Below are 15,410 nucleotides of genomic sequence, written 5' to 3'. Positions count from 1 at the left end.
TTCCGATTGATGCGGTCACTGTCTCGTCGTGCAGAGAAGAGTTTCCAGAAGAAAACACGCAGTAGACGGCCGGAGCTCAGGACTAGCTGCCGTGCGAACCAAAGGAGCAGCGACGGCACGCCTAGGTTGCTTTGCCGTTTCTTAGGGCTTCAAGAAGATCAAATCAGTCAATCCTAAAAGAAATCAACCCTGACTGTTCCCTGGAAGGCCAGATAATGAAACTGAAGCTCAGATACTTTGGCCACCCAATGAGAAGGGAGCACTAACCGGAGAAGACCCTGATGCTGGGAAAGATTGAAGGTCAAGGAAGACGGGGACGGCAAAGGATGAGATGGTTAGACAGTGTCATCGATGCAACGAACATGAAATTGAGCCAACTTCAGAGGACGGCGGAAGACAGGAGGGCCTGGCGTGATCTGGTCCATGGGGTCGCGGAGAGTCGGACTCGACTGTGCGACTGAACAACAAAGGGCTTCCTCAGGCCGCTTTTCTTAGTGATGGAGCTCAACCCAGCTCTGGCAAGATTCAGAATGACACGAAGTCTACCAGTAACCTGGTCCGTTAGGCCTTGATTTCCCCTGTTTTGCCAGGAGCTCTGGCCCCTGTGTCCTTCCTAGGCCTTCCGCTTTGGCATTTGAGCTCCTGAACAGGGGCCACATGTTCAATGGAGAACTTCTCTCTATTGGGAGGAGGAACTAGTGCTTCTCTTCCTGCCTAAAGCTCCCAAGAGAAGTTCAGGACTCAGGATTGGCCACTGCCCATTCTGGAGGGCAATCAGTAACCAATCTTGAGCAAGAAGGCAGGAGGCTGGAGACGGTTCTCCAAGAGGGCACCGTTTCTGGAGGTGCTCAACAGGGTAGTTCCTGTGGGTAGGAAAGAACTCTTCTCTCAGACTAGTTTAGGCGCCCTGACCTGAATAGCCCAGGCTAGCCCCAGCTTGTCAGAGGGTAACTTGTGATTTTCAAAATGCCCCACAGTTGGCCTAAAATGGGCAGTGGTACAAGTGCAGGTGGAGGCTTCATGGTGGAAAGAGACAAAAAGTCACAGCCGACTTGTGGCAGCCCTGTAGGGTTTTCAAGGCGAGAGACAATCAGAGGTGGTTTTGCCGTTGCCTGCCTCTGCATCAAGACCCTGGACTTTCTTGGTGGTCTCCCATCCCAGTCCTTGCAGCTGCTGGAGGACCTTGAGCAAGCCATAGTTCTGTCAGCGCTGTTCTTGAAAGAGCAGTTCTGGAAAGAGCTCTCTCAGCCCCACCTACCTCACAGGGTGTCTGTTGTGGGAAGGGAAAGAACATAAGAACATAAGAACATAAGAGACGCCAATGTTGGATCAGGCCAAAGGCCCATCCAGTCCAACACTCTGTGTCACACAGTGGCCAGAAATACCAGTGCCATCAGGAGGTCCAAAGGAGTTTGTAAGCTGCTCTGAGACTCCAAGTGAAGGGCAGGGTATAAATTCAATCTCCTCCACCTCCTCCTCCTCCTCCTCTTCTTCTCCTTTTTCTTCATCTTCTTGGAAAGGGGGGCATTCATAATGCAGGCGCTTCCCTCCAGACTTACAATGCCAGCCCATTCTTCCCTGAGACAAAGCCAGACTGTATACGTTCGTCAATGACTTGGAACCGATGAATTATATCTCCTTATAATTGCATTTGGCAACTTGACGGTACTTGAAGAAATCTCTGCTGATCAGAAAAAAAACCCCACTGTCTATGGGTTTTACGTGTAGGTGGGCGTTCCGGCTTCTAGGAAAGAAGCGAAGGATTTTGAGCCTGCCAACCTGGCAGTGGAAAATATCTCTTGATGGAGATATTAAGGCGACACTTAGTAATAAAGTGCAGTTTAGGAGTTATGAGTCAGCCTAGATTTATGAGAGGCAAATGGGAACAGACAAACAGGCAGTCTGCTTTAGAGGAAGGAAGAACAGATCAATAGGGCGGAGGAATCTAGAGCAATCAATCCTTGTTTTCTAGAGGCTTTTTTTAAAAAAAAAATTGGGCATCTCAAACCAAACATTTTTTTGGAGGGTCCCATGTGCTTGACCCAGACACCATCATCTCTTTGCTAGAACTCCTGTCCCATGAGTAAAATCCATAGAACTGGCTCATCAAGGTCAAAATTGTCTACTCAGACTGGTGGCAGTTCTCCAGGGTCTCGGGCAGAGGTCTTGCACATCACCTGTTACCTGATCCTTTTTGTTGGAAATATGTGTGCTGCAAGGTCTAAATCTCAGTCTTTATAGGGTTAATGTGCTTTACCTTGTGTGCTATTGTTTAGACTGACCCGAAAGAGAACCTGGCACAGAGCCAATGGGAAGAAAGCCCGGGAAAGTGAAGCCTATTTACTAACAATCATTGGTCAATGCATTCAGGTGATTTCCTTCTAGGGGGTCAAGAAGAAAGGAAGAATCTCCATTACTATCTGTGTGTCTCTTGTTGCAAACATGTAGTCTTAAGTGTTTGTTGTTTTGTAGATCTACCTGTGTGCCCTTCCCTTTAGAAATAAAGATTTTTTACATAGAAGAAAATGCCTCCTCTCCAGTGAAGCAAAGATCCATTGCAATCTCTGAATATCTATTTTTACCAATTTCCCAAAACTTTTAACTAGAGATGCCAGGGATTGAACCTGGGGCCTTCTGCGTTGCAAGCAGATGCTATACAACTGAGCTACAGCCCCTCCCCAAGTAATATGTCTTCACCTTGGATGCTAAGCAGGGTCTTGGATGCTAAGCAGGGTCAGCCCTGGCTAGTAAATGGATGGGAGACTGCCAAGGAAGTCCAGGATTGCTATCCAGAGTCAGGCAATAGCAAACCACCTCTGAATATCTCTCACCTTGAAAAGAAGAGAAGAAGAGGAGATTGGATTTATACCCCGCCCTTCACTACCCAAAGGTGTCTCAGAGCGTCTTACAAACTCCTTTCCCTTCCCCTCCCCACAACAGACACCCTGTGAGGGAGGTGGGGCTGAGAGAGCTCTGACAGACACTGCTGTTTTTCAAGAACAGCTCTTATCAGAGCTACAGCTTGCCCAAGGTCATCCAGCAGCTGCAAGCGAAGGAGTGGTGAATCAAACCCGGTTCTCCCAGATTAGAGTCCGCGCACTTAACCCCTACACCGAACTGGCTCTCTGAATTTTTTCTTGCACTAATGAAAGTATAATTCACAAGAGGGTTCGATTTTTGCGCAAGAAGCAGGCCTGGGTACATATACAGAAGAAGGCTTTGACAACATTTTGCTGATGTGCCTCTCGGGTGGCGCCATTGTCTCTTCAGTCTTGTATTACTCAGAGCAACAGGTTTGTCTGTTTTCCTTGTTCACTGGAGGAAGGCTGTTGAGCGGCTCTTGTGGGTGGACTCAGAGATTTGGTGTGCCTGCAGGATAGCGACTGCTTCTTCAGTCTTAAGAGTGGAGGGATTCTGGCGACTCCAGCAAAAGGAACAGCTCAGAATTATCGATCTCCAACAGCATGCCGGTGATCTTCCCAGCCAGTGATGGATGCATTGCATGAATTAGTGGATCGAGGCATTCACCAAGCATTTTTTTCTGCTCCTGTGGTGGGGCTGTGGTCAACATGGATGTTGCCAATGGCCGTATAGGGTTGTCATAAGCCTGCTTTGACTTGATGGCACTTCCCACCACTACCACCATAAGATGCATAATCCATCAGGCTAAGATCTTCAAGGTCTTTCCTGTTTCTGTTACCGAGGTCTTTTTTTGTAGAAAAAGCCCAGCAGGAACTCAGTAGCATAATAGGCCACACCCAATAGCACAAACTCATTAGCATATTAGGCCACACCCTAACAACACAGCTCATTAGCATATTAGGCCACACCCCATGTTACTAGATATGTGGTCATCCAGCCACACCCACCTTTTCCTTCTTATTCTGTTTACTTTGTTTATTGTCAAAACCAGGGGTTTTTTTGTAGCAGGAACTTCTTTGCATGTTAGGCCACACACCCCTAATGTAGCCAATCCTAATGAGTTTCTGCTGTTGGGTGTGGCCTATTATGCTAATTAGTTCCTGCTGGGTGTGGCCAACTCAGGAGCCAGCCGGAACTCCGTTCCTGTGCGTTCCTGCCCAAAAATAGCCCTGCTGTTACCTCAGCCTTCTGAGGTGAGACTGTTGGTTACAGGGCATTTTGGTGGTGGCCCCCACCATACCAAATTCCCTGCCTCAGGAGACCTGACAGGCAAGTGCAGTCTTGACCTTTTGAAAACTTATCACATTTTGTTCTGGAGGATTTTGAGGAGGCCAAATAACGTTTTTTTGTTGGTGTTTTTTTATGATATTGTTCTTGTTGCTATGTTTGTTTTACTTGCTTGTTTTTTCCTCTTGGCTTCTACTGCTGAGAATGTCATTGGACTGGTTTCTAATGACCGGTTTTAGCAGGTGTTTTTTTTGTTTTTTTTTAAAATCATCGTCCTTTTTATTTGCGCCTCTGTGAGGACCCCAATTTGACTGACTAATTAATTCTGCCTGATCAGTACACAAAGATCCATCGGGTAAAGAATCGGCCATTGGAATAACGTCGATGATAACGGATAACTAGGTTAATTTGCTTCCGCCAAAACAACAGAGGTGGGTTTGGGTTTTTTTGGCTCTTTAAAGATTAACAGATTTATTGCAACATAAGTTCTCGTGGGCTAGAGCCTACTTAATCAGATGCGTAAGTATATACGTTCTATATATTACACTTAAAAATTACACACCCACACACGAGTACATAGTATATAAATATAATGGCTTGTATCCGACAGCTATTTTTTTTTAACATTGGAGGGAGGGGGAGTCAACTCCCTCCTCCAGCAATATGTCTTGTTTGGTTCTGGGGGATGCCCCGAAGTCTGGCGACAGTGTCGGGTGGGGCCCAGTGGGGTACAGCCAATGGGAGAGGCGGGAAAGTCCGGTTCTGAAAATTGCTGGTGGTTCTCATTGAATCGAAGAATTGCATAGAGCAGTCCCTTCCCATTTTCAGGGGGTCTGTTTCCGGGATGATGGTGAATGGTGAAATCTGTATGTGCTGAAGAACGGCTCTGCTGCCTCCTTCGAGTAACCCCAACCCCCACATTTCCGTGAAGAATTTAATGATGTCAGGACTACCGTGTTGACATGGGGAGAGTAAGGACTGGCCGGAGACCACGTCACATGATCAAATTGCGGACTGAGAACAAGCAAAACCATGAGTCATGAATCCACGAATGGCTTGGGATGCCAGCTCTGGTTTGGGAAATTTCTGGAAATTTTTTTGGGGGGATGGAGCCTGGGGAGGACAGGGTTTGGAGAGGGGGGGAGCTCAGTGGGGTAGGATGCCATAGAGGGCACCCTCCAAATGTCCTGGCCCCACTGGTGGACCTCCTGATGGCACTGGTATTTCTGGCCACTATGTGATACAGAGTGTTGGACTGGATGGGCCTTTGGCCTGATCCAACATTGGCTTCTCTTATGTTCCTGTGTTCAAAGCAGCCATTTGCGTAGGGTCGCCAGCTCCAGGTTGGGAAATATCTGGAGAGTTGGGATGTTGACGGGAGGGACCTCAGCAGACTATAAGGCTGTAGAGTCCTCCCTCCAAAGCAGCCATTTTCTCTAGGGGAACTGGCCTCTGTTGTCTGGAAATCCATTCCTATAGCAGGAGATCTCTAGGGGCCACTTGGAGGTTGGGAACCCTACGTTTGCTCCAGGGGAACTGATCTCTGTAGCCAGGGGATCCGTTGTGATTCCAAGGTGATTCCATAGGCTCCTATGCCCCCTATTCTCTCACACAGCTTCGTTTTCCAAGTTGCAGTTTAACGTTAACGATCATTTGCCAAAATGTCCAAATCAGCAAATGAAGGTGCATTTCTCCAAGCCGATACTGGAAATCCATTTCAGAGTGTGATTACCGGTGTTGGTTTGAAGGGGAAACGCAAGCCATAGTTTGCCAGTTTAGCTATCATAACAAACTTTGGTTTGTGCTGACTCTGTTTGATAAAGTATGCATTGTTCTAACAAATTGGTGATTTATTTGACAATGGTCGTTGTATTGGCTAAGCTGATCCACAATGATTTGAAACCAGATGGGGTTCCCCAACCTTCCTGAACCAGCAGACCCCTTTGACACAGGGCAGTGGGTGCAACTACAAAATGGCTGCCACGGGAAGTGGTGCCCACCACAAAATGGCCACTACAGGAGGCGGGGCCAACCACAAAATGGCCTCAGGAAGTGAGGTTATGCATAACTCTAATGGTAACACTTCAACATTTTAGGCAGAAGCTTTCGTTAGTAGGATGCACCGTTGTTTAAAAATATTTTGTTGTGTACACACAGCTTAGAATCATAGAGTTGGAAGGGACCTTCCGGGATCAGTCCAACCCCCTGCACAATACAGGAAAATCACAAACACCTCCCCCTCCATACCCACAGTGACCACTGTTCCACACTCAGAAGATGACAAAAAACCTCCAGGATTGCTTCCTGACCCCAAAGTGGCAATCAGCATTTCCCTGGGCATGGAAGAAAGGGCCGCAAGAACTAAGCACTGAGGCAACCCTTCCTGCCCTCCCTCTCAGGACCTACCTAAGTTCACACAATCAGCATTGCTGTCAGAGGGCCATCTAGCCTCTGTTTGAAAGCCTCCCAAGAAGGAGAGCCCACCACCTCCCAAGGAAGCCTGTTCCCCTGATGAACTGCTCTAGCTGTCAGGAAGTTCTTCCTAATGTTTAGCCGAAAACTCTTTTCATTTAATTTCAACCCATTGGTTCTGGTCCGACCTTCTGGGGCAACAGAAAACAACTCTGTACCATCCTCTATATGACAGCCCTTCAAGTACTTGAAGACGGTTATCATATCACCTCTCAGTCGTCTCCTCTCCAGGCTAAACATACCCAACTCCTTCAGCCTTTCCTCATAGAACTTGGTCTCCGGATCCCTCACCATCAGGATTCCTCGTGTGCCCCGCCCCCTGCACCTCACCCGGGGGAACTGCATTCCCCCGCGTTCCCCCCCCCGAAATGACCTCTGCTCACCATCTCCGTTACCCTCCTCTGGAAACGTTCCAGCTTGTCTATATCTGTTACGTATTGAACTCCACACCGAGTCGTGAGTTACAGTGAAATCAGCTTTATTTAATAACAGGAACATCAGAAGAACACACAACAACAAACAGTGGAGCATAGCTCCCTTTTAAACTATCCCGGGCTGGTGAAGCCACGCCCTAGAATAGTTAAGGACCAATAGCATTGTTACAATAATGTCCAATCAGGTTTGTTCCATCCAGCACGGTTCTCTTGCATCTGATTGGTTACAATTAAGCATTAGCCAATAGGATTGTTCCAGATTAGAATCCTGGCTAAGGTCTGAAGCTTAACTTGTAAGTTAATAGGACGAAGTCACAACAGTTCCTCCCCCCTAAGATGGAACAATACTGGTACATACCAGTGTTCCCTCTAAGCTGAGTTAGTGTGAGCTAGCTCACAGTTTTTTAGCCTCCAGCTCACAGAGTTTTGTCTTAGCTCAAGAAGGATGGCTCCAAAGCAAACTAATGTATGCAGTAGCCAAATCACTCACTCACAACTTTAATGCCAGTAGCTCACAAAGTAGAATTTTTGCTCACAAAACACCACAGCTTAGAGGGAACATTGGTACATACATAGTCTTTCAAATGGGGGGGCACGCTTTGCTCTTTGTGACCTGCGAATGGGCTCAGGTTCGGTGTTTCGGGGGTCCTTGGGTCAGTCACAAGTTTTCTCAGAACAGTTCTCTCAAGAGCAGTTTCTGCCAGAGCTCTCTCAGCCCCACCTACCTCACAGGGTGTCTGTTGTAGGGAGGGGAAGGGAAAGGAGTTTGAAAGCCGCTCTGAGACTCCGAGTGAGGGGCGGGGTATAAATTCAATCTCCTCTTCCTCCTCCTATTCTTCTTCTTCTTCTTTAAAAAATCCATTGCCGAAGTGGAAACGACAGAGGCAGGAGGGTCTGCTGAGGAAAGTGCTCCATCCACGGTCGTTGGGGGAGTTTCGCCGCGATTGTCTCACAAGGCGCCCGTTTGTTCACAATCTCAAAGGCCATCTGGTCTCACCTACGTAATTTCCTTTCCGGCATCCTTTGGCATTGTACGAGGCAGTCCCCGATGCTGTGACTAAAGTCCCTTTGTAGTTGGAAAGGTTGGGCCTTTCAGCTCCAATTATTCTCGGGCTTGAAAAGATGCGTTGGCAGATTTGGCACTTCTGTCTGAGATGAGGTTGAGTTACCTGCCTGAGGGAATGAACGCTTTTTTATCTGCGGGGAGCTTGCTGCTGGTAATCTGCCTGGAAAGGTAGGCCAGTTTCTGAAGCCTCGAAGTGTGAGTGTGTGAGACTGAGAGAGATGGAGAGTCAAGAAACACCCCCATGGGGGTATAGCTTCTTTTCTAATATAGCCCACAACTTAGGGTTGCCAGGTCGCCCTTGGTTACTGACAGTGGGCGGGGGGGGGGAGGGTTGCCAGCAATGCTCCGTGTAAGCTGTGGAGTCCTGTGAGCAAAAATTCTACTTTGTGAGCGACTGGCCTTAAAGTTGTGAGCGAGCAATTCGGCTACTGCATCAATTAGTTTGCCATCCTTCCTGAGCGAGGACAAAAATGTGTGCGCTGGAGGCTAAAATAACTGTGAGCTGGCTCACACTAAGTCAGCTTAGAGGAAACACTGGTTGCCAGCAGTGTTCCCTCTAAGATGTGCACGTGAGTGGCCGCTCATTAAAACAGGAAGCCCTGCTCAGCAGAAATCTGGAGCTGCTCAGGGTATTGCAATTCTCATTGCCCATTTTAAGGTTACCAAATATCCAAATTCCACTAGTAGAAAACACCATCAAAGATTGCCATAACAATATATCAAACAACTATAAATTGTTCTTACACTATGATTCACTTCTTACACTATGAAGCTCGTGGTCATTTGAAATTGCTGAAATCAGGTTCCACTTAGACAGCTGGCAAACTGAAGAAGTCGAAGGAAACGCATCTTCCAAATATCTAGAATGGGCGTCTTTGCAAAGGCTGTTTGGAAAATGTTTTGACTATGTGGACTCCTCCTATCAAGTTACACTGACTACATGGACTTCATGTCTTGTCTTCAAAGGAGGAAATTGTATCTTATGCCTTATAATAGTTACAGTATGCATTAATGTTGTTGTTGTGACACCACCAACTTTATAATTGTTTAATATATTGTTCTGGCAATCTTTGGTGGTGTTTTCTACTAGTGGAATTTGTATATTTGGGACTCCTGAGACACTAGTCCTTCCTGTGTTGTTTGGATCTACATTTTAAGATGACAGCAGTTATATTCTGCTCAGAAATCAGTGTTCCCTCTAAGCTGTGCACATGAGCGGCCGCTCATTAACACAGGAAGCCCCGCTCAGTAGCAAGCCGGAGCCGCAGGGGGTACTGCACTCCCCATTGCCCATTTTTAGATTACAGCAGTTATATTCTGGTCAGGATGTGAACTGCTCTGCTCAGTGGGGGGGGGGGGATTAGATGGAACATTGGTTGCCAGATCCAGGTTGAGGAACTCCTGGGGATTTGGGAGTGGAGCCTGGAAAGGACAGGGACTTCAATGGGGTACAATGCCATAGAGTCCCCCCTCCAAAGCATCCATTTTCTCCAGGGGAAGAGATCTCTGTAGTCTGGAGAAAAACTGTAAATTCAGGGGATAACCAGGTCCCACCTGAAGGCTGGGAACCGTAGTCATGTGCAATGTTCCGTCTAAGTCGTAGAGTCTTGTGAGCAAAAGTTCTACTTCATGAGCTACTGGCATCAAAGTTGTGAGTGAGCGATATGGCTGCTGCATAAATTAGTTTGCTCTGGAGCCCATCCTTCCAGAGTGAAGACAAAAATGTGTGAGCTGGAGGCTTAAAACCTGAGCTAGCTCACACTAACTCAACTTAGCGGGGACACTGGCCATGCGTAGATTTCCCTCCTTTCACCAGGCCCCCGTCCAGTCCACAGAGGCCCCTGAGGCAGCGTTCTCAAGTGATGACGGTCCCTGTTTCTGTGCCTCCCCAGAAAATCCCCCCCCGAACCGACTCATTCCATGAGAGCAGCCAGTGTTGCCCTCTCGCCTTCTATCTCCGTTGTCGCTGGGACGAGGCCGCTCGCTGAGCATTCCTTCCTTCCACGGTCATGCTGGTTTCCTTTACAGGCGCCTTGTCACATCCAGTGACAGTTAAGTTCCACTCAACACCATCACACCCTGCATCTCCGGTGAAGGGGGATAAAAAATGGATGAGGAAAATACTTCGAAAATATCCTCTCCCCGTCGATTACACAACAATGCAGCACCTCTCAAAATTAAGATTCCTGGTTAGCCGGGGATGTGCCGATCTGTCTGTTTCCATTTCTTTTTCCATTTCTTCTGGTTATTGTCATCAGTCTGGGTTTTGTGGTGAAACACGTTTGGCATTATTTTACTGTATTTAGCAGTGCGTGTTATTTTATTACAGGTGCACAATTTATTTTCTGTTTTGGATTAGTGTGTGTATTAAATGACTGGTGTTATGCTTTGTGCACATAATTGAATTTGTTCATTGATATATTGCATCATACTACTTGTTGTGTTTCTTTGTGCTCTCAACCCTTTTCCTGGGTTACCCTATATTTTTTTGTTTGGGTATTTGTTTCCTTTTTTTGTGGTATTGGTCTAGGTCAACCTCAGTCTTGTGGTTGTCCCTGATGATCCTGTGCTGTTGTTTGCGGTAGTTTTATTGCACTTACACATATGTCCAACTTTTATATAGTATGTAGGCAATTGACACACAGATCATGATGAAAAATGTGTACCTATTTTAAAGTAAAACTTTGGTGCAAAACCCCCAGAAAATGGTGTGAGCAGGAAGACACCCCCCCCCCCCGGTCATTTCTCATTAGTGTGGAAAGCAAGATTGAAATGGGAATATCTGAATTAAATTGGCAAGCTTGCAAATAATGATGGGCATGAATCACATTTTTGTGGTTCAGTTCGTGATTCGTGGCTGAACCACAAACTGAACCACGAACCGACACACTGGTTCGTGAACCAAACCAGTTCTATTGGTTCATGAGCCATTTAAAATTTAAACCCCTACTTTCTGCTCCCCGCAAAAAGCCACGGGAGCAGAAAGCAGGGGTTTAAATGGCTCTGAGCCATTTAAACAAAACAGGTGAGCAGTGGGAAGCTACCGGCTGCTCAGCTGTTTTTCATGTTTTTCTGCTCTTCATGAACCTTCACGATCCACCATGAACTGCATCAAAATTCATGGAAGTTCATGGCAGTTCTTCAGATCACGAACATTGCATTGTGAACCATGAACCAGCCAAAACTCGTGGTGAACTTTAGTTCGTCATCCAGTTCATGCCCATCCCTACTTCCGAAATTTAGTCTTGTTCCCAGTCCTAGAACTGAACATCTGATACAGATCCATGGGATGGAGACAGTGGGGGCTTTTACATCATTATCTGACTGAGTATATTGTTGATGAGGGAGGAAGAGAGGTACCATCTATTCTGTCCTATGAATGCAGCTCCTATCACCTTCATCCATAGGGTAGTGATCCCCAGTGTGGTTACCATGGGTGCCATGGTTCTTTCTGTGTTCTCTGAAGCCCTCACGCCTCTTCCCCTGTGCCAATCCTGGCTTTCCTTTGCCTCCTTGGAGCAGGAAGCATTTAAGAAGAGGCCAGGAAGCATCGCCTTTGTGTCTGCAGAAAGCAGCCGTTTGGAAACTCCTGTCTCCATCATGGGGGGATGCTCAGTTTGGAACCCCTTGTTATTGAACCTCTCAAGATTTTGTGATTGGATCCCGCCCCCAAGGGAGCCATTTGGTGATGGCTCCCGCCCACCATGGCAGCCATTTTGTCATCGTGCCCACTCCCTGTTTTCAAAATTCCATGAACCTGGAAGTGATGTCACACCAGTCTGGGAGTTTGCAGAAACTCTAGGGTTTTACCATATACCATACTATAGCAGGATGCCCGGCATCCTTACAATTGCTACACACTTGGCTTCTGTGCAGAGGCATTTACCTCTGTGTGCAATAGCAACAAGATGAGTCTACTCCCCACTCTGAGGTTTAACATTTAGTTTTAATGTCCCTGGGGAAGCATCTAAACACCAAAGAAAGAAGAAGAAGAAGAAGAGATTGGATTTATACCCCGCCCTTCACTCGGAGTCTCAGAGCGGCTTACAAACTCCTTTCCCTTCCCCTCCCCACAACAGACACCCTGTGAGGTGGGTGGGGCTGAGAGAACTCTGACACAAACTGCTCTTTTTCAAGGACAGCTGTGCCAGAGCTTGTGACTGACCCAAGATCACATCAGCAGGTGCAAGTGAAGGAGTGGGGAATCAAACCCGGTTCTCCCAGATTAGAGCCCGCACACTTAACCACTACACCAAATTGGCTCTAGCAAATCATACTAGCAAATCAAAAGACGCTAGCAAATCATACTAGCAATCATGCTACTTTCTTTTAGGTACCAGATGAAAATGCATCTCCCCCCCCCCCCGAGGCTTTTAATTCAAGGTTTTATTTTATGAATTTTTTAATGGTCGGCTTCTATTGTATTGATAGTTTTATGCTGCTTATGCCCAATGGCTTGTGTTTTAATGGCTTTTTTTAATATTGTTGTTTTTACTTGTAAGCCACCTCAAGCAGAACTCTAAAGCGGCGACACAGAAGTATTCCAAATAAATAACAGTTGAAATGTGAAATATGGTCAGTGATTTACTAGGGTCCAGAACCAGAAAACGGAGACTGCCTTTAGTCAATATGAGCAGTGGAAGCAGAAGGATTTTGATCTGTAGTTAGTTTTGCCCCAAGTGATCTTGTGATTTCATTTTTTTAATGCTCGTCTTCATAAAACTGCTTGTTTTGAAACCTCTGTACCACATGTATAAAACTAGTATGTCAGGGAGTAAGCCTGTTCCTCTTCTGGGGTTGCTAACTTTCTGCATGCAGGGAATTTTGCATACTATCAGAACTTGGGCCAATGCAATAACAGTTCTAGACCTTGTGAGGTTTTAAAGGAAAGCTACTAGAAACTGACAACCATTCCATTTGCATTGCAGATAACTACTACATAAAAGAGGGCGGTACAGACGTGTTATTGTGTGGCAACAGCTCAGATGCTGGGTGAGTATTATTTAAATGGCATTAAAAGAGTTACAGTGAAACCTGGTACCATCTATTTATTTATTTGGATTACTGGATCGCCGTTCATCAGACAGCACTTTGAAGATTATGTTCTGAGCAAGGCTCTTTTTGTAGCAGGAACTCCTTTGCATATTAGGCGACACACCCCTCATGTAGCCAATCCTCCAAGAGCTTACAGAGCTCTTCCTACAGGGGCTACTGTAAGGTCTTGGAGGATTGGCCACATTAGGGGTGTGTCGCCCAGGGCTCTTTTTGTAGCAGGAACTCCTTTGCATATTAGGCGACACACCCCTCATGTAGCCAATCCTCCAAGAGCTTACAGAGCTCTTCCTACAGGGGCTACTGTAAGGTCTTGGAGGATTGGCCACATTAGGGGTGTGTCGCCCAGGGCTCTTTTTGTAGCAGGAACTCCTTTGCATATTAGGCGACACACCCCTCATGTAGCCAATCCTCCAAGAGCTTACAGAGCTCTTCCTACAGGGGCTACTGTAAGGTCTTGGAGGATTGGCTACATGAGGGGTGTGTCGCCTAATATGCAAAGGAGTTCCTGCTACAAAAAGAGACCTGGTTCTGAGTACTGATGATAACTGCTTCTTGGGATATTTGTGAAACAGTAAAGAGCCCCTATAGGAATGTTGTCAAGAAGAGGAGTGATGAACTGGCATGCGTTTGGAATATGCATATCTTTCAGCTGTTGTGCTGTTTTGCTATTAGTGCAAAATGGCCCATCATTGTAACAGAGGATTACAGGAAGTGGTGGCGGCTACAGGCATAGACAGCTTCATGAGGGGATTGAATAAACATATGGAGCAGAGGCCCATCAGTGGCTAATAGCCACAAGGTATAGAGGGAACACTCTGTCTGGGGCAGTAGTGCTTTGTATTTTTGATGTTTGGGGGGCAACAGTTGGAGGGCTTCTGGAGTTCTGACCCCACTGGTGGACCTCCTGATGGCACCTGGTATTTCTGGCCACTGAGTGACACAGAGTGTTGGACTGGATGGGCCATTAGCTTGATCCTACATGGCTTCTCTTATGTTCTCTGTCTTCTTGGTGTTGGGGGGGGGGCAACAGTGGGAGGGCTTCTGGAGTTCTGGTCCTGCTAGTAGACCTCCTGATGGCACCTGGGTTTTGGCCACTGGGTGACACAGAGTGTTGGACTGGAAGGGCCATTGGCCTGATCCTACATAGTTTCTCTTATGTTCTTATGTCCGCTTAGCCACAAGGTCTAGGTAGAACTCTCTGTCTGGGGCAGTGATGCTCTGTATTCTTGGTGCTTGGGGGGGGGGCAACAGTGGGAGGGCTTCTGGAGTTCTGGTCCTGCTAGTAGACCTCCTGATGGCACCTGGGTTTTGGCCACTGTGTGGCACAGTATGTTGAACTGGATAGGCCATTGGCCTCTCCCAGGCATAAATCAAGGCGTTTCAATGATCTTCAACAGTGGCTGGTGAAACGGAACCCAGTTTCCAGAATAACTCGGGCACAGCTCAAAAGCTTCAATGGAAACCTAGGGAGTCTTCTGCTGCGGTTACTTTCTGTTTGGAGGTCTACGGACACTATCGATGTCTTACAGAGGAGCCTACTGTTGGTTTGGAATATGTTCTTTGTTTAAACTATGTTTAATTGTTATGCGCAATTTGTTGGATCTATGTCTATATACTCTATTGGGTTGTGACCGCTAGCTTCTGAATTTGACCAGATCGGGCTAGCCTGGGCCCTCCAGGCCATAAGCATAAATACATTTGCACATTTCCAAAATCCCCAGGGACCTTTTGGAGGAAGTGGGACAGAACTGACCGTTTAAAGCACAAACGGTGCCATCCTGGGCAGAATTACATCCTTCTAAGCCCACTGACATCAATGGGCCTAGAAGGGTGTAACTCTGTTTAGGATTGCTCTAAAAAAAATTTCCCCACCCGTTGTTAGAAACCAAAGCTGCCTTGAATGTTTTCATTTTTCCTCCCCATTCTGTATTATAATAGCACCCTGAGAGCTAGTTTGGTGTAGTGGTTAAATGTGCACAGGGGCTTTTCCTGCGGGAGCGCACAGGAGCAGAGCTCTGGCAGTAAGGAGCTCAGGGGGAGGGCACATGCAACAAGCCCCACCCCCTGCTCCTAGCAGCCCTCAGTCAGAGCAAGAAGCAGCCAGGTAAGTTGCAGAGTCCCCCCCCCAGCCCCCGGTCCAAAACAGTCCAGTGGCACCTTTAAGACCAAGTTTTATTCAGGTACAAGCTCTCCCTCCTCTGCAAGGACAGATCTGCATGTCCCCCCCCCCCAAT

At 47.0% G+C, this 15,410-nt stretch overlaps 1 protein-coding gene across 1 annotated transcript in view; it reads left to right on the top strand.

The window, feature by feature from the left end:
* LOC107111187 (sodium channel protein type 5 subunit alpha-like) overlaps window positions 1-15,410 on the top strand; it is a gene marked incomplete at both ends in the record, with an annotated part of 379,380 nt that overhangs the window by 65,314 nt on the left and 298,656 nt on the right. The window contains one exon of the mRNA XM_015412116.1: window positions 13,050-13,113. Coding sequence (XP_015267602.1) covers window positions 13,050-13,113 — 64 coding nt within the window. The remainder of the gene's footprint in view (window positions 1-13,049; window positions 13,114-15,410) is intronic.

The sequence above is a fragment of the Gekko japonicus genome, unplaced genomic scaffold, assembly GCF_001447785.1.
Source record: "Gekko japonicus isolate JY-2015 unplaced genomic scaffold, Gekko_japonicus_V1.1 scaffold1755, whole genome shotgun sequence".
Lineage (NCBI taxonomy): Eukaryota > Metazoa > Chordata > Lepidosauria > Squamata > Gekkonidae > Gekko > Gekko japonicus.
The sequence above is the reverse complement of the archived record's forward strand: the minus strand, read 5'-3'. Positions and strand labels throughout refer to the sequence as shown.